Source organism: Aquarana catesbeiana, linkage group LG01 (genome assembly GCF_042186555.1).
Source record: "Aquarana catesbeiana isolate 2022-GZ linkage group LG01, ASM4218655v1, whole genome shotgun sequence".
In the NCBI taxonomy this organism is placed as follows: Eukaryota; Metazoa; Chordata; class Amphibia; order Anura; family Ranidae; genus Aquarana; species Aquarana catesbeiana.
The window spans coordinates 496,531,134-496,557,656 of NC_133324.1; the positions used below are offsets into that span (position 1 = coordinate 496,531,134).

The following is a 26,523-nucleotide window of genomic DNA, read 5'->3' on the forward strand; positions in this document are numbered from 1 at the left end:
TGTCCGTATGTTAAGCTATAAGTCAGCAAGTCATGAAGTACATCAATACATCTTCATGTATTTTGAGATGGAAGTTGAAACTCAATACATGCATGGCTATATATATATATATATATATATATATATATATATATATATATATATATATATATATATATATATATATATATATATATATATACACACATATATATACATATATACATATATACACACACACACACATATACACACACATTAACTCATAGCCACAGGATGCGGAGTATTATCTATATGCGGGAAAATCTTGTCGAGTCCAAGTTAAAGTGGTTTCTGTTTAAAGCAGAACTACACTGCATCCGAGCACCACAAACCAAGATTTATTTAAATAAAATTTGGTAGATTCACAAGGATTACCAATAGTCAATTTCTGGATCGCTAAGGTTTTCTCATCAATGTCTCTTTCCCATGCCTCTTAAAAAGGCCTTAGCTGTATTGCATATAATTAGCAGGCATGTAGACCTATAATTAGGGCTGAAACAACTAATCGATTAATCGACAACTAATCGATTATGAAAATAGTTGTCAACTATTTTCATAATCGATTAATCGGCCAGCCGATTAGTTGGCCTGTATACAGAATGCATTATTTGTTTACATATTAGGAAATACAGTGCAGCACACATACAGCTCAGTACACCATCCATACATGTCAGTAACTGCCTGACAACTTGAACTTGTGAATATGTGAGGAGCAATGCTTCATGGAACATGTAGTCCTGGGCAGGAAGTGAGTGTGTCTAAAGGCAGAAGTTTTTTTTACCTTGCTATAGGGGCATGCTATACTATAATTTGCAGCTTGCTATTGGGGCACTCTGAAGGCAGGATGAACCAGAAGAGAAGAATCGGGGCTGCTCCGTGCAAAACCATTACACAGAGCAGGTAAGTATAACATGTTTGTTGTTTTAAAAAAAATAAATAAATACTTTAAAGACTGTGCAGGGAAGACCAGCATCTGAACCCAGAGAAGGTGGCGGCTGATAGACTGAAGGTAATAGAAGGCATTACAATTACATTTAAAGTAAAGTTTTACACGGAGGCAAGCGACATTCTGTGGGAGCAAAGCACATTACATGAGGGCAGGGCACATTACGTGGGAGCAGGGCACATGGCAACAGGGCACATTGCAAGGAGGCAGGGCACATTACATGAGCCCCAATGTGAAAGGGGTCTAAATAAAAAATGTGATTTCTGAGTCTGATGATATTTACCAGATTCAACCTCCAATAGTATATACATTTATATCTCTTCTGTCCGTTATTCTCAGAGTGGATTAGAGATTTTGCTCCCCAACCATGTAGTTGGTTATTTATATTTACTGCATATAATTTTTTAAGAATAAATTGCCTTTTTTTTTTTTAAACGTTACATAATAAATTATACACAACACTTTTAAGGTTATTATCCAATTGATCGATTAATCGAAACAATAAATCGGCCAACTAATCGATTATGACAATAATCGTTAGTTGCAGCCCTACCTATAATGTATATAAAAAGCCTCTTTCAGTGCTTGAAGAATTGGAACATGGGGAGAGATTAGCCTTAACCAAGAAGGGTTATGTTTCCAAAAAAATTTTGGTACAGTACATTATTCAGCGGACCTCTTCACAGTCAAAAGAATGATTCCCCCAGCCATTTATGGAAATCCGTAAGGTGTTAAATCAGAATGTCAAACAGACATGTCTGAACAAAAGAACAAGGTTTAGTATCTGGATGGGTCATCCTTCGAATCCTCCGTTAAAATATTTCTCGTAGCAATTAGCTAAAACCAAAAAGACACTTTTATACAACAAACTGGCTTATACTAGGTAAACACATCCCCTTATCATTGTTAGGCTAGGTTCAAACCTGTGTGGGTGGTGCTGCGAGACATGCACAAATTCCAGCAGCTGCAACCACCCCCGAAGTGAAATGTGGGACCCGCGGGAGGGTGCCATTAATCCTAGTGGCACACCGCCTGCACTGGAAACCGCACCTGCACTGGGAACTGTGCAGTACTCGTATCAAATGAATGGGCTGTTGTGACCCAGCAAACACGGGCCTCACGGACCACACAAGTGTGACCCTAGTCTTTAACATAATTTCACTGCCTTAAACTGGCCATAGATGGATTGAAATTTGGCCAGTTCAACAGGGACGATCGACTTGTGTTGAACGAGCTTGCAGGAAATTTTTCTCAATCAGCAGCTGCGGCCACTAATTAATGTAGTCTAACAGTGGTGAATCCTATCTGTCAGAATACAATTTCCCTGCAGGTATTTTTCTATCCACCTTGCTTGTGTGGATGGAAGAATCCATTCTTTTCCCTTTCAGCCCACTGGCTGAATGATAAAAAAAAAAAAATCCATCTATGGGCAGCCTTAGGTTGCCCACTCCTCAATGCCAAATTCGAGAAGAATAGTATACTTTCCCTATCTGAAAAGGATTAACGAATAACAGCAAGCATTTAAATGCAAACAGTTGTTGAAAGAATCTTCCCACATTTCAGGTGATTTAATAGAGAACATTCGTGAGTTAGACACGGAAATGCCTTATGATATTAAGATCCTAACAGAGATACACACACCCTTTTCAACTTATCTGGTTTACTGTAGAAATAAAAAAAAAAAAAAAAAAAAAACAGCCAGATAAACACAATGCCCTCACATCTGAACCTTTTGGGACTGAAGAAGTCCTGTAATTCTTTAAAACGAAAACAAAATTTAACAATCAATATGACAGGCTGGCTGAAGAAATTTTTTTTTAATCTTTTGCAAAAGGGTAAGGAAACTTTTTTAGAAAAGTTGCTTTAAGCTGGTCATACAATTTTCTTATTCGATTTTCTTTAAATTTACTTGCAACTGCCCGATTGCATACAAATTGAAAGTGTTTAGGTCTGACCTCATATTATACGGTTTTGGTAAATCTAAAGGAAAGTTGTACAAGAAAATTGTATAATGTATGGCTAGCCTTATGCTTTAAAGCCCAACTCCCTGCTCGCTCGCTCCCTCCCAAACAAAAAACACACACACACACCATATTTTTTTGTACAATTTTTTAGCCATGTCACCCAAGGCCTGTATACACAGTCGGGAGACAGCCAGTTCAAAATTAATAAATAAAAGGGAGGGCAACATTCTGTCCTTGTGTAGGTCAGTCTGTCAAACCAAAAGCCGGTTTCTGTCAGAAACGCATGCTGGAAAACCAGCAGCTGACCGACTCCCAAACAGTGCTCTCAGCCAATGGCAGAGAGTGCCGATTGGAGTGTTCTGATGGGCGATTTTGGTTTGTTTTGCTCAGATGCAATGTAGTTCCACTTTAAACTGAAACCACCAGTGATGCACATTCTTTGGCCACTAAATGGAGCGGATGATCATAGGAATAAATCTATTATAGAAGCTGGGGGGGGGTGGGGGGGTGGCGGGGAATCATCCAGCCCGCACCAATGTGGGTGACAATTGTCCAATGAATGCTTTATAAATGGACCCTTAAATGTATTGGCTTCCATAGGGACGATTCCTGCTCACCTCTTGATGTCGATTTCCCTCTCGAATATAAACACTTGCCAGATTTGTTACTATAAAAGTCCATAATTCCTGATGTGTGGTAAGCTGTAAATACAAATGGTACCATAAGAGGACAATATGAATACTTAAATACTGTATTAATAAAGAAAATATGTGCAGCAAGCGTAATACAATCAAGTAAGCGCAAATAAACAAAATTACCCAAGGAGAAATCAACATTTTTTGCATGTAGGTGTAAAGCTTTCAACTCACCCTCAAAGCTGTTGTGAACTGTGCCTCCGCGTTATCCATACAGTTAACAGAAATGCAGTACAAACCCTTGAAGAAAAAAAGCACAGGGTATTGTTTTTCAGTATAACCACTGAAGACCTAAAAGGTTCATATATAATTTTTCATACAAGACATATGCACAGTCACGAAGCTCAAGTCATAGGCCTGTACTAAGCCCTTTTTTTCCCATGAAATATTGCAGCCTACCATATGTTGCTTAAGAGTCATTGTGCCAATGTTCTGCAAACACCACACATTTCCTGTTTGAACGAGACTGAAAATCCTGCCTTACACTACAATAGGTCTATAGTAAAAGTTCTGCCAGTAATAGCATCCTGTAGATGTTAACATCACACAACTCATGCCACTTTAGCAGCCTACCAAACGACTTTGGAGGAAGTAGTTAGGAGCCAAAATGTCTTTGGAGGAAGTTATCCTGGCTGAATAATACACCACCTGTCTAAGTAAGCTGAGCTGGGGCAATAAGGAAACAATATACAAATAAATGCTGCCTTAACCAAAAAGCATTAACTTTTGTCAGACATATAGAATTCCTGAACACATTGCCTCCCACACCATCATTGTGGTAATCTCCCTTCTGCGATAAAGCTTTCCCTTGCTCTGGCTTTCTTCAGGTGAGCGCTGTTGGTGGTACTGCCTTTTGTGTGTCAGGGAGATGTATTATCTTCCCCTGTTGGTAACGGTTGTGTCGCCCATCCCTAAGTTTGAATGGGTGTCAGGTCACAGCGGCCAGTGGTTAATCTGTTCTTAAGGCTCAGGAAGCTCAGAGATTCTGCAGAGTATGGCGCTGGAGCAGGCTTAGAACCTCTGCGGTCAGGACCCACAAAGAATTGGGTGAATTTGGCCACAAACTCTTGAGTGACTGCAGTAGAAGCCACCAACAGGGTAGGGGACTCTGATTAAGTAGATCATTTAACTACAAGGCTACTTTATTCTAGAGGTCATTACGTTCAGAGGAAACCGAGTAGACACACCAGAATTGTGAGGAAAGTATGGGCTGTTGTCACTTGTATCAGTGGGAAGGCCCCACTCTGTACAGACATGTTGCCCCTGCATTTTATTAGACAACTAGGCCCAGAAGTGCAAGGTGAAGCCTCTAGTACTAACAAACCCAGAAGCTGGTGCTGATGAGGGTCAGATGGCTAGAGGTGCCAATTCACCGAAAGCAGACAGTAGCAACAGACCAGGAGCAGAAAGATGATGCTTCCTCAACCCTGAATGGCAGGAAAGAATATGGAGTGTGTGATAATCCCCCAGTGGATTACATCTAACCCAGATTAGCATTAACCCTCTCTACAGAAATGCGGTAGCAGGAAATGTGCAAAGCACCCAGTGGTGAAAACAGCAAAGTAACTCCTGGTACTTCAATCTGATTGGCCTGCTTAAGAGAGTGAGCCTTTAGAGGCATGGTACGTGCTGAAGCAGAGCCACAACTCTTGATCTGGAACGCACCTTGCAGAAAACTTGTGGGTACCATCTACACCATTAAAGATTACCACATGTTCCTTGTACGCATACTGCCAGCAGAAAAAAAAAAAAGGAGGGCATACAAAACGCATACAAACAATTTCACCATGTTCCCTTTGGGATCTTCCACTTGCAAGTATATTCTCCCACAAAGAATTTTGTCGTGCGCTACCTACAATAATGGCATTAGAAACACTGTGGCAACTATGTACAGATAACCATAGAGTTGCTCTTCTTCAGTTTGTTTCTATACATCAGTCTTCAGATTGTAATACAAAAAAACATACTAAACTGACACGATACTCAGAAAACACTCCGTCCTTTTTCAATGCAGGACTGTTTCTCCTAAACAAATGGAAAAATGGACATAGAAACTCTATAAGCTTAATACTTACCAACAACGTGTGGAGTTGAGCTGCATGATTAGAAAACAGACGGGGTGACTGCTGACAAAGCTGACAGACTTGAGATATCTAAGTAAAAACAAGAAAAGTAACATAAATAGCGAACACACTTAAAACATGCTGCTAATTGGCTTCATTCTATTGCTTACCTCTTGTAAAGCTGTAGCTTTGTGGCCTGTGACAAGACGGCACATGATTATGTGTTCAAGCAGGATGACTTGGAATGAGGACAAGATTGGGCTACTGTCAAGCACTGCAATTAAAACGGCAGAATATCCAGTGAACTTGGCTGCCTGTGATGCATAACAATTTTTTGTTGTTGTTGTTGTTTTATAAGGGACACTGACATGAACACTACTGGTATTTACTGGTGGTTATCCTAGAAATAGGTTTACTTTTTATATCATAAAGTCAATAGTTTATATTGAAGTGGAAGTACTAACTAAACCTAATCCCACCCCCATTCTAAGAGTAATCTACCTAACACTGAAAAGAAAAGGATAGCTATAGTTGCCTATTCTGAAGCTACTCGGGTCTCCAGCAGCACCCTCTGTGTGCAGGAGAAAGCCAACAACGGCTAGGAAATGCCTGGAAAGTGACGTCACCCATACACTTACTATGGGGTTTCTGTTGTTGGCTGCCTCTCCTACACACTGAAGCCTCCGCTGACAGCTCAGCATGGGACCAGACCAGAGCAGCTTCAGATTAGGCAAATATAGCGAGCTTTTCTTTACAGGGCTAGATAGATTAGGCTTAGAATGTGGCTGAGAGTAGGTTTAGAGAGTTAGTTAGGTTTTGCCTTTACTTCCACTCTACAGACATGTCCTTCACTCTCCAAGGAAATCACCTGTGCATTGCCAGCTATTCATCCTTCATTCAAAAATACACTCTCCAAAGACTTTGTGAAGGATTTATGAAATGATCTTGGGAAAAAAAAAAAAAAAAAAAAAATCACTTAAAAAGGTTTGTGGAGCTCAAGATTAAATGATAGTTTAAAGTGGCAAAAAACAACCACATGTCCCCATGTTGCCAACAGGGGTTCCCCCTGCCAAACAGCTATGAAGCCAAGGATGCACTCTGACGACAGCACTTCCTTTAAAAATCTATATTCAACAGTGCACAGCCAAATTCTTTTAATTCTAGCCCATATGAGTGAAATGTGCTAGATGGGTCAACTTATGCCTCTGTAGAAGCGCTCCCCTGAGTGCACAAAAAAAAAAAAAAAAAAAACCCTGGTCTTTAAAACAAGCAGCTTTTCAATGGGTTTCCGAGGCTGGCTTGCACCTCTGTGGCATAAACTTTCATTGAAAAGCACATCATTTTTTTTGTTTTATTATAAAGCAAAGAAAAAAAAAAAGCCTAACACCTCTGAGCATATTGCCAAGCCATAGTGGGAAACCTGCATCTAATTCACATAGCAGGAGAATGTGACTGGCTCCCTATGGAGCCGGTTCACATATCTCCGTTGCAGCTGCGGAGAGCACTGCACAGAAATGTTGTGCGTTTTTGGCTCCATTTCAGGGCCGAATTCAGGCATAGATTCGTCCCTGAAACTGGGAACAGGGATGCACAGCACTCCTGTGCGATCTGCAGCTACTTCCAGTGTGAACCGAGCCTAAAACCACTTTTGTGGGGGATTTAAAAACAGGTTTTATACTTTTTGCTTATCTATGACAACCACCTTAAGAGAAATGGGAAACACTTTGTAAAAGGGTCTTTTGACTGTTCCACTATTCAAGCGGACATACAATTGCATGGTTTAAAAGTGCAGAGAGTACAGAAGTTATACACTATACTTACTCTTGAGCTTTTCTAACTGCATAAGAGCTTTATCTGTGTATTTTTGAGCCTTCTCAAGATAGCCTGCCTGCATGGAGTGCATAACTGTTACCTGCAAGGTAAAACAGAAAAGAGGCATGTAGTAAATATACTAAAAGTAAACCATGTACGTAAAGAAAAAACATTAAATCGATTAAAGCCCAAGGTGTGTGTGATTAGCACCGTAAAAACACACAACAGAGGTGGATGGCTGCTTTCATACAGAGCTGCGTTCAGTGTTTTTTTTTTGTTTTTGTTTTTTACAAAACGGCCAGTCATTTTTCATTTTAGCCAAGGGTCCATACATTAAAGGGAATATAAAGTTTTTAGGTTTTTTTTAGTTAAAAATAAACATGCTTACCTTACCTGCTCTGTATAATGGTTTTGCACAGAGCAGCTTGCTATGGGGGCACCGGAGCAGAGCCACAGCTCCTGGTGTCCATTCAGACACAGAGACGCGGCCCATAGAATGCATTCAAGTGAAGTGAACAGCCCCAGATGATAGAGATTAAACAAATCTCCCTACATAAGTATTACATGTATACCTGCGGTCTTCAGCTTTATTTATCCTTTAGAAAGTACACTTTGAGTTAAGAGATTTTCTCTTCCTGTTCAGCACTGCAGAGAAGCCTGGGCATACAGCCAAAACAGCTAATTGGAGGAAGCGCACACACCCCCCAACTCCACATTGGCAAAGGAAGGAAGTAATGTGCAGAGCTGTGCTGTGAACAGTTCAGCTCTGTGTTAATCTATTTATAGCAACCTCCCACTACACAAACTTCAGGCTGTTTTCACCTGCAGCCTGAGAACTTGACAGAGTCATCAGGCTGATAACAGAGCTAGGAACAGAAGAAACACACTTGGTGCTTTGGAGAGGGAAAAAAAAAAAAAAAAAAAAAAAAAAAACACTACAGATATATCTGCCCAGCTCAAATTTCATGAATCAGGTTTACATCCACTTTAAGCATCAGACAGCACTTAAGACCCTTCCCCAACTCTAGCCTAAACTATTTTGGCCGACGTTACAATAAATTATATTCCTTAGACTTAAATTTATCCCAAAATAATTAAAGGCAAAGCTTAAAGTGGTTGTAAACCCTTTACAACCACTTTTTATTACAGGTAAGCCTATAATAATGCATACCTGTAGCTACCATGGATATCTTCTAAACCTACACAGTTTAGGAGATATTACCTGTATCAGCATGTGCCGACGTCATCAACACATGCACACTGAAGCAACGGCTCGTTTGTGCCGTTGCTTCAGTTGACCTGCAGTCACCGGCGGCTCCGGCCAACTACAGCGCCCACGATACCTGCAAGTAACTCCGGGAGTCATGTCGCTGGGCAGAGCAGTGTGACGAGACCGCTGTGGGGGCTTTGATCTAAGATGAGTATTTCATAATGAGCTAGTATGCTATGCATACTAGCTCAATATGCCTTTGTCTTGCAGGGTTTTTTTTTTGTGGGTTTACAACCACTTTAATCAAAAAAGGTTTTGCCTCACGCACACAGGACATTTTTACAGCGTACTGCACCTAGGGGCATCAGGTTTTTTTTTTGTTTTTTTAAACAGCTTAAAAACACCTCTCCATGTTATTCTGTGTGTCCATGCACACATAGGCTTTTTTTTGATCTTGAGCTTATGGGGGGCAAAAGGTTTAAAAAAAAAATCTGCAGCCAGCAGCACAAAGGATAGATGACACTGACTGTAAGTAACGTCCCCTGTGCTTTTTAAAACATTTTTGGATTAAAAAAACCACAAACAACCGAAAACTGGAAGTAAATGGCCAGGTGGCCCCATGCTGGTTTTGAGTGGATAACATCCTGTGCGTGTCACCAGGACTGGGAATACAGAGATTTGCATCCTGCACACCTGTGAACACCTGCAAAGGACTCTGGATTCACCACCTTGTCGCTGCAATTGAGGACCAACCTAATACCATCTAAACAGCGAGTCTCTTTTCAACTGGTATATCCAGCAAGCAATCACAGCCTGAACATTTTTTTTTTTGGAGGCTCTGTGTTTTGACTCAGCTGACTATATTTTCCTATCCAAACTCTATGCGGTGCTATCTTTAATGTTTCATGGAAACATGGTGCTGAACGACTAACAGGCTTGTTGTGGATCTATTGTTTCTCCTTGACTCAAGTCGCATGCTTGCATCACAGCATGCTGCATTTTATTTTTTCTTTTATATATTATCTCTGATTGACAGTGCTACACCCAGAAATCAAACCTGTCCTGTTCACCAACTATCAGGAATACTTTCTAGCTAGAATTGAATTTGTCTGAGATAACCAATGCTTTCTTTAACATTGTAAAGACTTAATGCAGCAGCTCTATAGGCATATAGGGAGTCCGGAGGTCCATGGTTAAGCACAATACGGGTACCGACTTGTGCTACCAAGGTTTCCCGGAACTTACCTCGCCTAAACACATGTAAGCATTATATTAAGTCACACTTAATGACTTGAGATGATTGACACGTGTGGATGACTGGGATAAGGCTGAGATCATGGACATGCGTTTTTAAGTGACAACGTTGTCAGTTTTTACCTTATGCAATCTCCTATTGTTTATGCTTTCCTTTCAATGATTAAAATGTTTTTCTACTAATTGTTCTAATAAAGTTATATCAGGTTAAACCGCAGTTTGTTCCTTTTCCTTCACTGAAGGTAAGGACATCTTGGGTCTTATTCCCACTCCCCTTTTATTTTGACTACTTTTCCTGTTCTGACAAGAAACACCACTGTATTAGGTCAGCCGGTAACCTGATACCTGAATTGACCAACGATACTGGTCATCAGGACCCCGCCCATTGCGTTTTTAACTAAGAATTTCAGAACTTACCAAGTAAACCAAAACACACATATGCTCTTTGGGCAGCCAGTGGAACAAATCAGCTGAATTACTAGGTAGAATCTCATCATCATGGAGAGTTGAAATGGTCTGGATGCACTGTTGAAGTTGTTTAAGGCATGGTTTCACACTTTTGACCTGTAAAAAAAAAAAAAAAAAAAAGAAAAAAGAAAAATCTTGTTTCTAGTAATGCTTGTTTGTAGAGCTAAATCCTGACACTGATGCTAGACTCAGAAAACACTTTTAGACTGTGTAACCTAGAAAAAAAAAAAAAATTCACTTAATGTGGTTGTTCAGTCATATTTTAAAAAATTAAAGTCTGCAGCTAAAATAAACTGTAGCTGCTGACTTTTAATAGGACACTCAAACGTCCCAGGATCCAGCGTTGTGCTCACCTGGCCGGTTTCTTCACTGGGCTTCAGTCCCCGCCACTGGCATACCAACTGTGGGCAGCCAGTTGTAACTGCTTGCGGCTTCACAGCTGGCTGCTTGTCGCCCTGTGCTACCCAATCGGTCCCGCAGCTTTCTGGGACCTTGTCCCAAAAGGCTGCGGGGCAAGGGGGACCAGAAGTGGGGGAGTGGGTTTCTGTCAAAACCAGGCACCTTCTCCCGCCCCCCAAAAAAATGCCAAATGTGGAGGAAAAAAGAGGAACTTCCCCTTTTGGGAAAAATTCTGCTTTAGCTTTCTTTTTAATGAAAAAAAACAGCAGCATGTTTGACTGCTACTTTAACTTCTGGCTAACTACTGTGGTTAGAGAATTGCCCTATTTTATCTGTCATTTGTTTTCACCAGTACGGACAATAGCTCATACGCGAAAACAGATCATGCATTTGCAACCACAGAATGAAATAGAGAAAAAATATTTTTTTACCTGCCCTGCATCCAAATAATGTGTCACTTGAAGGACTAAGAAAAAAACTCGTAGGGATTCCTTCTGGATAGGGTTACCCTGCCAATTCTCCACAATCTGTCCACATAAAGTAAGCAAAGGATGCACTTCCTGAAGCTTTCGTTCCATCAGCAAAAGCTAAAGAGAAATAGCAGTTACTGCATTTATATTATCCAAACCATGCTATATTTTTCATTAGGCTGGAAAAAACAGCATTCAGATTCAATAGAAAATCCATTCAACATAAATATTAAAAACCTCAGCTAAAAATAACCTTTGAAAATGTGTGCCAGCATGCTTTAATAAAAACACAATCCAATCCTTACCCAAAATGGGAATAAGACAATGCTCTGGACAAAATATAATATGCATTTTCAGACTATTGTGTGTACAGCTGATCTCCCCCCCCCCCCCCCCCATTATTCCCATTTTTCTAATTGGGAATACCAGCAGTCAAAAAGGACAATTGTCACCATAATTATATTCTGACTGAGCCGATGGCAGTATTAACACATGACTCAAGGCCATTCTACTATACCTTCAAACTCACTTCCCTAAACATTCTAAGTTATAGGATAAGGAGAAAACATAACACTATAAGGAAATCCTTAGACTCCATGAGCTTTGCCAGGAAAAAAATAAATAAAATTCAAGAGCAATGCCAATTTTGCATTCTTTCAGGACATTGTGAACATGTATAAGTAACCAGGCAACTTATGTTGGCACAGACTATAACCTTGTAATGACTAACAGAAATATGGATGAATGCTCTGCAGGACACATCCAAACCATAGGCATTTTTATTCATATTTCTTGAGGTGTTGCACCATGAGAGATCCTCCACTTTATAAAGCAATATATGATCTACTTGCACCTTCATGATCGAAAAAAAAGCAGTAAAAAGGGAAAAGAAAAAAAAAGAAAAACAACACTTACCATTCCCTTACTGAGCAAAAACAACGCCCTGTATAGAAAAAAAAAAAAAGTTTGAATATACTTTAAACCAATCCATACATAGCCATTAGGCCCCTTTTCACACGGGAGGCATTTTCAGGTGCTTTAGCGCTAAAAATAGCGCCTGTAAAATGCCTCATTGCCCGAGTGCTTTCACAATGGGGTGCTGCGCTGGCAGGATGCTAAAAAAAGTCCAGCAAGCAGCACCTTTGGGGCGCTTTAAACCCTTTATTTGGACGCTAGCTGGGGTTAAAAGTGCCCCGCTAGCGGCCGAAAAGCTCCTCAAAAACTACAGTAAAGCGTCGCTAAAAATAGCAGCGCTTTACCGCTAACACGGCCACGCTCTCAGTGTGAGAGGGCTCTTAATGCAGATATGGATAATAAAAAGGAGACTTACACAACCTTTAGGTTCCGAATATTACTACAGGGCTGATGATCAGTGTTCATTTTGGCAGCAAATTTCGATTTTGTTTTAGTCTAAGGACTAAAATGGCATTTTAGTTTTAGTCCCATTTTAGTCTTCTGCAATTGTTTTGGTCATATTTAGTCGACTAAATCTCCAGTACATTTTAGTCGACAAACTCATCTTAGTCATCTAAAATCTAATGGGTAGAGTAGGGCTGGGAGATTTTCTTTAAAAAAAAAAACTCGATTCACGATTCGAATCGAGTTTTTTTTTTTTTTGGAAATCACGCCGGTCCTGAGGCGCTGCGGGCATGAGCTTTTAGGCGAGGCCGCGGCTTCGGCCTAGTCCGCAGCGTCCGGCCTCGCGGACTAGGCCGAAGCCGCAGCCTCACCTAAAAACTCCTTGCCCGCAGTTCTTCAGGCCCGGCGCGGTGTCCGCGCCGATCCGGAGTCGCTGCGGGCATGAGTTTTTAGGCGAGGCCGCGGCTTCGGCCTAGTCCGCGCCGTCCGGCCGTAGCCGCGGACTAGGCCGAAGCCGCGGCCTCGCCTAAAAACTCATGCCCGCAGCGCCTCCGGACCGGCGCGGTGAAAAAAAAAAAAAAAAAACTAAAAAAATCGATTTGCTTAAATTTTGAATCGATTTGACCTCTCAACTCGATTCAAGATTTAAATCGATTTTTTTCCCAGCCCTAGGGTAGAGTTAAATTGTAATGCATTTAAGCATTTCTTTACAATTTCCAAAGTCATTATATACTGCTGGAGTGAAAAATCTAATATGTTATTTATGGTATTGAGGTATGAACATGCGCTACAGACCAGTGTTAATTGTGACGCCAAATTTAAATTTAGTTTTAGTCTTGTGACTAAAATGCCATTTTAGTTGTATTTTAGTCATCTCAATTGTTTTATTCGTATTTTAGTCTACTAAAATGTTTTAGTCGACAAAATTATCACTGCTGATAACCTGTTGCTGTAGTAAGGCTAGGAAGCAAAGGCAAAAATATAGTGGTGATGCATCACTTCACACCAATGATCTTACCAGTTTAAAATAAAAAACTTCAGTTAACCCATTTCTTTAAAACAGAAGTACAGCCAAAGCTTGTTTGGCTGTAATTTCCTGTAACCAGTTTTCAGCAGACAGCGGCTGAAGCCTGCTGTCGGCTGACGTCACAGAGCCGGTCCAGGATCCTGACCATATGGTTGGGATCTGTCCAAATGCCTGGACCAGCACCTGGCTCAGCCTCTCAGTGTGCCACCAAGAGCCTGACTTGTCAGCTCCTGCCCCCTCCCACAGCCCAGCACTCCAGTGAGCGCGGAGGGGGACTACCAGTCAGCAGCACTCTGCTCAGGAAGCCTTGAGAACAGAGTGATTGGCGGTGTTTGATCGCTCAGTTGTCAGAGTTCGAGCCGGCGGGGGACAGATGCTGCATTCACTTAAGCATGTATGATTTAAAAAAAACAAAAAAAAAAAAACAAAAAAACAAACACAAACCACACCACATACTTTTCTTACCCAAACAGCCAGAGTATAGGTTTACTTTACCACTGTCCTCAGCAGCACATTATAAGGACCAATAACACTAGGATGCAGTGTGTTGCAGTTTTTTTTTTTTTGGCAAGTTGAGGTGTGCTGTGTTAGGAAACCCAATAAAAATGAAGGGGCTGCAATGGAACACAACACATAAAAGATAAAATGGGTCCTGCTGGTGCATGGTGTTGCTCTTTAAAGTGGTCCTTTCTCCCCCTTTTACCAAAAAACACATCAGCGTCTAGCTCTGAATGCCCGATACAGTTCAAATACTGCTTTCCATCAGATACTGGGGTAATAATAATCAGATTAATAAAAGCCTATTTAACAACTACAGTCTTTACTGATAAACAAAAGATGGCGGTAAATTCTCATCTCCCCCATTACCACCACAGAGGATTGCCATATATCGTTTAAGTAAGCAGGCTGGATAGAGATAGATACTTGTTCCAATATTAAAACATGACCACAGATTTCTCCAGACCTCAGACTTGGACTTCTTTTACCTGGTATACTCAGAGCCCACCACACGTGCATACTCAGCACCAACTCCTAGGAGGTCACATGCCGACACCAAATCCTTCTCAAGAGTATGAAGTTGCTTTAAAAAAAAAATATATATATACATATAAAAACAAACATTTGCTTACTTAATACAGTAGCCATCACTTTATAATAATGCTGTTAACTACTCTTAATGTTGTCACTTACAGCAAGCTGAAAGAGAAGCCTGCAATGCCAGTAGGGCGTTTGTTGGGAGATTTGGATCGCCTTACGTAGGAGAGGCTTTGCTGCATCCACAGAATTCTGCAACAAAAAAAAGTTTGATATTCAGACATTTATCAGTTACAACAACGACATAGCCCTAATGGATTTTCACTCAGGGCCTGTTCATACCAGCAGCTGTGTTAGAATACAGCTGCTTGTGTGTGGCGATAAGGCAGTAGTCCCAATGAGCTGTGAACATTACACGACAACCCTTCTCTCTCTCTCCACCCCCCCAAACTTTCTATCTGCTGGAGCGGTCGCTCAATTCAGTGGATTTTTTGGGGGTTTTTGAAAATGTAGAAAAGGATTAGAACTCGTGTTAGGTTTTCCTGCCAATGTTGACTCCGATGGAGAGATTCCTTCACTTCCTGTCTGGTAAAAAGGTTGCCTCCAGGACAGGAAGTGAGGAGAATTCTCTCCTCCAGCAAAAAAAAAAAAAAAAAAAGATATATATTATATAGATAGAGATGGAGATATCTTCTAAGTGGTTGTAAACCTCAGACATGAAATATGAAGAAAGCATATCCCTCTATAGTGTGTACTTACCTCAATTAAAGCTTCATTCTTTTTTATTAAAAAAACAAACATGTTATACTTACCTGCTCCATGTAATGGTTTTGCACAGAGTGGCCCAGATCTTCTTCTGGGATCCCCCACCAGCACTCCAGGCTCTTCCTCTTTGGCAAGTGCACCCATGGAAAGCAGTTTTCCCAAAGAGGGCATCTGTAAGTGCTCACTCCCGAGCCACCCTATCTGCGTTTGACACAAAGCCGGCCCTGAACCCCGCTTGCTCAGCATAGCTTTTAATTGACAGCAGTGGGAGCAAATGGCCCCCACTGCTCTCAATCTGCTCACAGGACCTAGACAGCAGTGAGAGCCACTGCTCTCATGCACATTTTTAGATTGGGCTCAGGTAAGTATGGGGGGGGTTAATTTTTCAGCACAAAGGTTTTTCACAATGCATAGAACCACTTTAAGATCACCAAGAGTCGTTTCTATCTGCTGCTTTGTTCCTCTGCTATCTCTGCATGAGTTACTTCTGACAAATTTTCCCGACACTGAGAAAAAAAGGTGACAGGGGAGGGAGCTCCAGCTGATTGACAGCCTTAGCTCTGTTTCAGTGAGCTGTGTAAAGGGGGTGTGTGTCTTTCCTCGAATCAGCTCCCAGAGCTCTCCTCACCTAGTTCTGCAGAGTGTGACTTCAACTCTCCGCCCCTTTTTTTTCCCGAAACTCTCAGACAAACTTTAAATATTTAGCACTTGGAACAGATGAAGAAATCCTGCAGATAGACAGGTACAACTTATGTAGGAGGATTGGTTTCATCTTTATATCACTTGAGGCCAGTCAATTCACATAGCATTTTGTCCGTTACAGATTTTTCCTCACTTCCTGTCTTGTAAAAGGTTGTCCCCAGAACAGAAAAGAAAATCTCTAATGGCGTCTCACGATAGCAGTAAAATCTGACAGGGGTTGTAACCCTTCCTTATTCTAGCCAAAAACAGTATATACTGTAAAGTAAACATTTACAAGAGAAATATGCCATTACTGATCTCTTAAACCCCTTATTCTCTGGCTGTTATGCCAATTTATGTGGCTTCAAAGTCTTCTGAATCCCTGACCTGAAAAAAGTATTCATGTTAGGAAAGTCTATATTTGCATACTTGTTACGCATAACATACTGAGAGTATTGAATCAGCAAAGAATGACAGCCATTTTTCAAAGAAAAGGTCGCTATTGGCAACCACCATGTTGCCCTCATAGAAATAAAACACTACTGAGGCTTTCAATGTTTTAAAATGGTCCAAAAATGGAAGGCAATAGTAACACCTACCAAATCCTCATACTTCTCTTAAAGGTTCAAAAAAACCTAAAGGAATGTCCAATCGCGACCCTCCAACAAGACTAAAATCCATCCAAGTAACTTACCTCCTGGCAATACAATTCGGATAGAAGACTTGCTGCTTCAAATTTAACATCTTCAAATTGAGGAATCTGGTTACGAGTTAAGCTTGACATTTTGGAAAATGGTTCTCACACAAAACAGAACATCCACTTACAATGACAGATACACGTTTATGGTTTGAAGCTCATGGGAAAAGGTTAAAAAAAAAAAAAAAGGAAGAAGGGGAGCATAGTAACATAAAAACATGAATCATGATGTATAAAGCATCCAAATGACACATCACGCCGTACTGAAAATGCCTGGTATGAGACTTTTCTAAAATGCTGATTCAATAACCTCAATATTTGGGGTCACAGAGCTATAACAAACAGGCAGATTAGATCGTAGACAGGATGAAGAAAAAAAAAAAAAAGTAATATGCAGTTTTCAATTTACTGTGGCATTTTAACACATCAACACACTGTAAAAGTGTTAGTGGAGGCCCAACACCTAACCTGACGTTATTCACCCTATGCAAGTAAAAAAAATAAAATTGTGGCGATAGCTCTGCGCAGCTCAGCAGAACGCAAATCACAGCAGAACCCTATGAAATGCAATATTTGAAGTCCAGAACCCTAAAACAGGGTCAGGATCCATTCTGTAATTCAGGCAATTCAAATGAGGGTCAATTTAATATGTACACTGCTTGTAAGCATCACAGGAAGAAGGATACTTGTTGAGAAATCACCCACTGAAAGACAAAAAAAAAATACACAATGTAATTAGTACAATATAAAATACAATTGGTATGTGTCATAACATTTTTGACTGTACCTCCTTTCTAAAATCATGTATATGAAACTCATTTTATAGGTGCACTACACTTATAGGCCCTATGATATTAGTTTTCAGTAGGTGGATTGTCACATACTTTGGTTCATTTTTAAATAAACTAAATAAATGCCTTGTTTCTACCAACACCTTGCTCTGCATTAAAATGGAACTCTCATATAAATTTCAGTGTTCTGTCCCCAAAGGGACCATATGCATGTAGTATATTGTATTAGAGCTGCATGATTCTGGCTAAAATGTGAATCACATTTTTATTTTGCTTAGAATAAAGATCAAGATTTTCTCACAATTCTTGCGGCGTAACATCTTTCACATTAAACAAACAAACAAAAAAAAGGATAGGCTAACTTTACTGTTTTTTTTTTTTTTATTATTCATTAACCACTTCCAGCCCAGGCCTATTCTGGCACTTCTCACCTACCTGTAAAAATAATCATTTTTTTTTCTAGAAAACTACTCAGAACCCCTAAACACATATATATATACACACACACATATATATATATATATATATATATATATATATATATATATATATATATATATATATATATATATATATATTTATATATATTTAGCAGAGACCCTAGGGAATAAAATAGCGGTTGTTGTAACTTTTTATGTCACACGGTGTTTGCACAGCGATTTTTCAAATGCGTTTTTAAAAAAAATAAATAAAAAAGGGAGGGATATCCCCTCCCGCCACCTGTAAGAACAATCAAGCGACTGAACTGCCACTACGATTGTTCTCACGATGCAAGTAATCGCTGGCTGAAAAAAAAAAAAAAAAAAAAAAAGATATCTGGATGCTGCCTGCAGCTGTGGGGATCATTCAGATATCTCCACTCAAAGTCCAGGACGTCATATGACATACCTTGGCGGGAAGTGGTTAAAGTGTATTTAACCACAATTTAATCGTGTAGTCAAGATTTCCTCAAGATTCCCGGCGTAACATCTTTCACATTATACAAAAAAATTTGAGCTAACTTTGCTGTTTAGTTTTTTTAAATTCATTGAAGTGTATTTTCTCCCAAAAAATTTCATTTGAAAGACCGCTGCGTAAATACAGTGGGACACAAAATATTCTTATACATAAAATATTGCAACAACCGCCATTTTATTCTCTAGGGTCTCTGCTAAAAAAAAAAAAAAAGATAGAAAATTAAATTTTATATATATATATATATATATATATATATATATATATATATATATATATATATACATACATACACACACATACATACAAATACACTCTCCCCCCCCCAGAGTAATTTTCTAGAAAAAAAAGCTGAGTTAGACTTACCGGTAACTCCTTTTCTGAGAGTCTTCCAGGACAGCGGAGGAGCCCTGGGTCTCATGGCCTGTCCTGGAAGCACTTAGAGAAATACTGATTTTCATGTGTAAGCAACAAGAATCAGAAAAAGGTTTAGTCTTCAAGTGGTTAAACTGACCTCATTTACAAACCGAAGTTCATTCCTTTAATCCAAAGGAACTACATGTCACAATGTTTCTCTTTATCTCGCTTAAGATGTTGTGATAAAACTTGGCAGGCTGCCTGGATTTTTTTGTCAGCTGTCAGAAGTGAGCAGAGAACTCTCTACACTTGTTACATAGAATCGGGAAAAAAGCTATTTTAAGATCCTGAGGAGAGTTGAATCTCGATTCTTTAACGATTAATCGTGCAGCTCTATATTGTACCATGTTCCCATTGTATGAGGTCGAACAGGGCACCCCCTCCCCTTGTGGTGGTCCGACAAAGTAACTAGTAAGAAGATAGTTGCTTGATATCTGCTTGTCTTGGCTCCAGGACAATTTTTTTGTCCGCATTAGGATCAGATCACATACACTCCGCAATCGGTTCACAAGAACGGGTTGCGATTTTGATGCAGTGTGGAATCTGCACATCTAGTGTGAACCAAGGCTGAAGCTCGCTAAGGGCCTTTTCACACTGGGGCGGCATCGGCGGTAAAGCACCGCTATTGTAAGCGGCGCTTTACCGCCGGTATCGGCCGCTAGCGGCATGGTTTTACCCCGTGCTAGCGGCCAAGAAAGGGTTAAAAACCACCACAAAGCGCCTCTGCAGAGGCGGTATAGCCGCCCTGTCCCACTGATTTCAATGGGCAGGAGCGGTGAAGGAGCGGCGCATACACTCCGCTCATTCACAGCTCCGAAGATGCTGCTAGCAGGACTTTTCCCCGTCCTACTAGCACACCGCTCCAGTGTGAAAGCCCTCGGGGCTTTCACACTGGAGACAAAAGCGGCACTTTCGGGTTGGTTTGCAGGCATTATTAGCGCAATAGCGCCTGCAAACCGCCCTAGTGTGAAAGAGCCCTTACAGTAAAATTGATTGTAAACAATCACCTTGTAAAACAGCCCATTTAAAATAGAAACGAAAGGCAAAACATTTTTGTATAGATGAAAAAAATAAAACAAACAAAACAAAAAAAAAAAAAACATTATGAATGCCCTTTTTTATAAGTGATTACATTCCCACTGTTCTCAGCTGCATAAGAGATGGGGGGAGGAGAAGCAGCAGCACACTGATCTTCCCAGTGAATGGTTGTGCAGCAGGGGTTGTCAGGACATGTCTGATCATTGGAGTGTACACCGCGTTCCAAGCATAGCTAAAGAACTCAACCATGGTGTGCTCTCCTGCTTAGTGTGGCCAGTTTTTAATAGAAGAGCAAGGAGATTAGCAGGAACACCAGTGATTTCACACAAAGTAAGCAATACAAAGAAGAAGAGGATACTTTCTCATACCAGTACATGGTACAGTAGGCACATATCAGGAATATGAAGTGTTGGGGGTAACAAAAAATGTTTATAAAAACCAGAGTTGGACAATCTCTGTCACAAGGATGCCAAAGTGACTAAAAACACTCTAGGCAATCAGGTCATTGAAAGCAATTGCCGGAGGGCAGATGGGTGCTGAAAAAACAGGGCTGTTGGGTATAACTGGTACTTGTGTTAGAACTTAGCAGTTAATGTGACTCAGGACCGGCTTCTGTTGAACGGGCATGCTGCAACACCAGCATCCAACCCGTATGCAATCAGTGCTGGCAGCCAATAGCTGCGAGGGCTGAACACTATGTTCTGGCGTGGGGAGAATACAAGCACAGTGGGGGAGCTTGCCACACTAACATCGCTTGGGTTGAGCGGGAAAAAAAAAAAAAAAAAAATTCTAGTATGTACCAGGCTATAGTACAGGTTCACACTTGTGCAGGTCACGTGGCTCACGTTTGCATGGTCACAGCAGCATATTTATTTGAATGGGCTGACATATCTGTGGGAGACGCAGGGAAAAGGTCCCTGACCCTTTTCGAAAATTTGCAGTTGTATGGAACCGCACATATGAAATGCACTACATTTTCTAATGTGTTAGGGAGCCATTAAAAATAAATGATTAAAGGATTAATGGCACCCCCACGTCTGCAAAAGAGTCGAGCGGTTTTCCTGTGGATTGGGAATGCGTGCGATTATGCATGGGTTCCTGACATGTACAGATGTCAACCTACCCTTAAAGAAGACGTTTAGCCAAAGCTTTTTGGCTATACTTTCAGGTTTGGGAGAGAACCCGACTTTACAGTCGGGATCCACCCAGAAGCTTGGACTGGCACTTGTCTCAGCCTCTCTGCAAAACACTGAGAGCCTTAGCCAGCTACATCCACCCCCCAACCCCAAAAGCCCAGTGCTACAGTGAGTGCTGTAGCAGCAGTGTTTGATTGTTCAATTCTCCCTGTAGAGCCGGCGGGGAACAGATGCAGCATTGAATCAATGATGCATCCACCTAAGTGAGCATAATATTTTTTTGAAGTCCATACTTCTCTTAGACCCCTTTCACACTGGAGCATTTTGCAGGCGCTATAGCGTTAAAAAAATAACGCCTGCAAACCGTCCTAAAACAGCTGCTCCATTCACTCCAGCGGTGCGCTGGTAGTGCATCAGGAAAAGTCCTGCCAGCAGCTTCTTTGAAGCGGTGAACTGACTGCTCCTTCATCGCTGCTCCCCATTGAAATCAATGGGACAGTGCTGAGATACTGTCGGCATTTAGTGGGTGGATTTAACCCCTTTCCTTCCGCTAGCGGGGGGGGGGGTTAAAACCGCCCCACTAGCAGCCGAATAGCGCCGCTAAAACGACGGAAGGTGGCGCTAAAAATAGTGCCACAGTGTGAAAGGGGTCTTAAGGCTCATTCAGACATGCTGCCGGAGGCAGTAAAAAACAGATGTTTGAGGCCCCCCCCCCCAAACAACAGCATGCAGTCGCTGATAACAGTACACATGCTGCAGCCAGGATGCTTTCATTTGCAGCCACAAAAAAAAAAAAAAAAAAAAAAAAAAAAAAAAAATTTACTTTTGAGCCTGTAAAGAATTGCACCAGCGATGAGCAAATTGCTGAGCCATGCACGTGTCCTGCAGATCTGTTATTGTGTCGGTGTGCCTGTACCATGTACGGGCAAGCAGATACAATCTGACACGAAGAATCAATCAACTACCACGCCACTCCACAGTGCCATGGTAGTTCATTGAGAATTACAGGTCGACAGCCGCAAAGGATGTCAGGGCTTGTAGTTCATTCACGCAGAGCTGAGAGTATGAATGATGCGTCCGTGTGGGCGGAGCCCCACACAGCTGCACTGATTTCAAAAAGTGACAGCTAGTACAGGGAACGTATCCCCGTACTGCTGCCACAGGGAGGAGGATCACACAGCAGCTGCAGCATTGGGAACATGTTACATGGTCCACGCTAAAAACAGGTGAAACATGTAACATATTTCCAAAGGTTAACTTATCCTTTATAGCTGAACTTTTCCCTGAATTTAAAAACCTGCAACTGGCATAGATATTTATTGCAGAAGAGCTCTACTATTCTTGTTCTGCAATAAATGTTATCTTCCTCCTCACAAGACCCTTTAGAACAAGGGTCACCAAACTTTTGCCCTTCAGTTGTTCAAGAACTACAATTCCCATCATGCCCAGTAATGTCTGTGAATGTCAGTTTTACAATGCCTCGTGGAACATGTAGCTCTGCAACAGCAGGAGGGCCTTAGTTTGAAGATCCCTGCTTTAGAATGTACACTGAACGTTCTCCGCACACCTCAGTACAGGGATGAACTCCTGCGTGCATGAGCAGGGGTAAAATTATCCTGGCATGGCTAAAGAGTATTAGGCAGGCCATACATTCAATTTTCTTTCCTTCGACCACAGGTTAAAGGAAAGAAAATCGCTCAATTTCCCCATCAACACCGAATCCCTCCTGCTGCACTATCGTTTTCCAACAGCGGGAAGTTTCCCAGCCTTCAGAATACAATAATCAGAGTTGTCAGCTATAGTGGCAGTGATCGTACAGAAAAAAAAAAACAAACAAACAGACAGACAGACAGGCTGGTTGTACAGAAAACTGATCCATACTTATTTTGGATCCAGCAATGTGGCGTCCCGGGCTCCCTGCCGGTGTAATGACATATTCGTGACCCATCGCAGTTTGCTACAGAAGTGACGTTCCGTCGCCGCCATCTTGCTACACCCCACACTCGTCCACAGTAAGGATACACTAAGAAGGGGGAAAGCGGACATTTTGTTACATCCACCGGAGTTTTGCATTTTACACGTATTTATAACAGTAAAGTGAGTTTCTATAGTGAAATACAGGACTTAGAACTCCGTCTGACTACTTAGATGTTGAATTTTAAAAGCAGCGAAATTCTGTCAGATTAGCAAACCTGTGAGATGAGTAGGGATGCCGCTGCTTTTAAAATTCAAGATCTAAGTAGTCAGACAGAGTTGTAAGTCCTGTATTTCACTATATAAACTGACTTTACTGTTAACGTTTACTGTGTAACATGTCTGCTTTCCCCCTTCTTAGTGTATCCTTACTGTGGACGAGTGTGGGCTGTAGCAACATGGCAGCGATGGGACGTCACTTCCGTAGCAAACTGCGATGGGTCGCCGAATATGTCGTTACACTGGTCACTGATGCTCAGGTGGTTGGCTTCTGGATCTTGATCACCAACCGCTGTCATTGGTTGAGTGGGTGTGACCTCACTCTTGTGCAGTGCTAAACTTCTACAATGAACTGGACAGGCAGGTAAGTAAATCAGAAGAGACAAAGCATGTCTATTCTGCATTGAAAATCCTACCTGTCCAGCTCTCTAAAGGATGAGCTCAGGCGTGTTCACAAACAGCACACGCAAAACCCACCAGGAAGTCGGCACTGCAGAGCGCTAATCACAGGCAGTGAGACATTGTCCCGATGCGCGGCTGCAGAGATCAGGAAATAAGGATGAACTCTGGCGTGTTCACATGCTGCAAATGCAGAGCCCGCCAGGAAGTCGCCACGGTGCAGCGCTAATCACAGGCAGCGAGACATTTCCTGATAAGGATGAGCTCTGGCGTGTTCACATGCTGCACGTTGCAGAGCCCGCCAGGAAGTCGCCATGGTGCAGCGCTAATCACAGGCAGCGAGACATTTCCTGATAAGGATAAGCTCTGGCGTGTTCACATGCTGCACGTGCAGAGCCCGCCAGGAAGTCAGCACAGCGCTAATCACAGGCAGTGAGACATTTCCAGATCTCTGCAGCCGTCTTCCTGGCGGGCTCTGCACGTGCAGCATGTGAACACACCGGAGCTCATCCTTATCAGGAAATGTCTTACTGCCTGTGATTAGCGCCCCGCAGTGACGACCTCCTGACGGGCTCTGCACGTGGGCTGTTTGCGAACACGCCGGAGCTCATCCTTTTTTTTTGGTTTGTGTTTTAGCTAAAGTTCCACGAGGGCAATCGATAGATCGACTTCAGTATAATCAGCTTTCTCAGAGATGGATTAAAATGTGTCCACCGGCTGCGTTTCAATGTGTCTATGGCTGGCTTAAACCCGTGAGATGATGTTAGCCCAAAGAAGGCGATCACAAACGTTGCATCACTGTGGGGAAGTGAGAATGGAGTGACAACCTAGAGCGTTGTCACTCTAACAGGAAGTGCCTGAACAAAGAGCCTCCATGGCAGGATCATTTGAAAGAAAGCTTGAGCCTTTCAAAGACTGAAAACCTGCTGAAAATGAGTAGTGAGATGGTAGGGATTGGGTCCCCATGTGGTTTCCTGAGTAGAAGTAAGGTACAAGGATAACAATACCAGGCTAGGTACCAGTCATCACCCCAGGGGGAAGAGACCTGTACCAGTGGAATAGAGCTTGCAGAGAGCGAGAGAGAGTCACGTGATAGCTCACCGCTTTCTCCAGGTGCTGCCGGGCCAGCTCGCTGTTCTTGGTGTGGTGATACAGGACGGAGCCGAGCTGCAGATGAGTCCGGGCCTCGATGCGCTGCGGCGGCTTAAACTGGAAGACGGCCTGCAGGCAGTGCACACACAGCCGGATCTTGGGCGGGCTGGACGTCCGGAAATGTTCGGCGAAACCCAGCAGGGCCAAATACCACGACTCCGAGGCCTCAGCCTGCGTAGCTACTACTGCCGCAGCCGCCATCACTGACACCAACAACAAGGCCCCGTCCACTCCTCCCGCACAAAGCTCGCGAGAGCGGCGCCGCATTGCATCCTGGGACTTGTAGTCTGCCTATTGTCTGCGGGACGTGGGAGGGCGGGGCTGTGCCTCTGTGTGTGTGTTTCTCTCTCAGATGCGGCTAGGAGAGCGAGGTGTGGTGTAATGCAAAGTGTTAGCATCATCATAGCTCCCAACTGTCCCTGATTTGGAGCAATGTCCCTCTGTCCCTCTTTCCTCCGCATGTGTCCCTCATTTTGGTCTGATCTATACAGATATATATAAAATTCACTTTTTATCTAACAAAAAGGGTTTTCCAGTGCTAAACCTTTCATCTGATTTCTAAATTGCTACATTTGTAAATTCCAAAAGCCAATATAAAGGAATAGTAGTAGTAAAACAAAACACTTGTGGGTTTAACCATACCTTCCAACTTTTTGAGATGGGAAATGAGGGACACCTATCAGCAAAAGTATGCAGGCATAGGACACACCCCTTGCCACTCCCCCTTAAAGGAAATTGTACAAAAAAACAAGATTGGTTAAACACACAAGTGCTTTTTTTTACCACTACTATTCCTTTATATTTGCTTTTGGAATTTACAAATGCAGCAATTTAGAAATCAGATAAAAGGTTTAGCGCTGGAAAACACTTTTTGAAAGATAAAAAGTGCATTTTATATACATATATATGGATCAGACCACAATGAGGGACAAATGAGGAGGAAAGAGGGACATTGTTCCAAATCAGGTACAGTCCCTCAAAATCAGGGACAGTTGGGAGGTATGGTTTAACCAATCTTGTTTTTTGTACAAATCCCCTTTAAGGGGGCGTGACAAGGGGTGTGTCCTATGCCTGCATACTTTTGCTGATAGGTGTCCCTCATTCCCATCTCAAAAAGTTGGGAGGTATGCAAGATTATTGTAGTGAGAAATCCAACACTACACTCCGCCTACAATTAATAAAGCCAAACCATGTGTACGTATGGATCGCGATTGGTGTGTACTCAGGCATGTACTGGCCATTGGGACTACCGGGAGTTTCCTGGTGGGCTGATGGCTCAGTGGGCCGGTCAGGTGCAGTACTGGAGCCGCTCCTCACTGACAGTGAGTGATTGCGATTTCACTCCTGTCACCAAGGAGCAGCTGCCAACCCTTGCTGGAGAGAGGATTAGACTTTCTGCTCCCTCCAGCCTGCAGGGGGAGATAGACAGCCGGCACACTTTCCTTCCTCTCTCCCCTTATCACTTGTCACATGACTGGAGAGAGGAACGAGAAGCTGCCTTCAGAACTGAGTACACGTGGGAGGCGACACTCTGATCTAAGGGGGCACCAATGGAGGGTCGAGGGCGGACACTCTGA

General features: G+C 42.1%; 1 protein-coding gene across 2 annotated transcripts in view; it reads right to left on the bottom strand.

Moving 5' to 3' along the window:
* Positions 1-25,208, bottom strand: part of MAU2 (MAU2 sister chromatid cohesion factor) — a 42,498-nt gene extending 17,290 nt beyond the window's left edge. Inside the window, exons 1-13 of one of the 2 annotated variants that reach the window (XM_073592447.1) lie at positions 24,896-25,208; positions 17,553-17,570; positions 16,864-16,929; positions 14,880-14,975; positions 14,675-14,769; positions 12,218-12,245; positions 11,264-11,398; positions 10,383-10,529; positions 7,511-7,601; positions 5,860-5,963; positions 5,702-5,779; positions 3,801-3,866; positions 3,549-3,632 (exon numbers count right to left, since the gene is read on the bottom strand). In XM_073592447.1, coding sequence (XP_073448548.1) covers positions 3,549-3,632; positions 3,801-3,866; positions 5,702-5,779; positions 5,860-5,963; positions 7,511-7,601; positions 10,383-10,529; positions 11,264-11,398; positions 12,218-12,245; positions 14,675-14,769; positions 14,880-14,975; positions 16,864-16,929; positions 17,553-17,570; positions 24,896-25,147 — 1,260 coding nt within the window. In that variant the 5' untranslated portion in view covers positions 25,148-25,208. Of the gene's footprint in view, positions 1-3,548; positions 3,633-3,800; positions 3,867-5,701; positions 5,780-5,859; positions 5,964-7,510; positions 7,602-10,382; positions 10,530-11,263; positions 11,420-12,217; positions 12,246-14,674; positions 14,770-14,879; positions 14,976-16,863; positions 16,930-17,552; positions 17,571-24,895 lie in introns of both variants that reach the window. The other variant, XM_073592436.1, reaches the window with a different exon arrangement.
* Between the last annotated feature and the right edge of the window lie 1,315 nt (positions 25,209-26,523).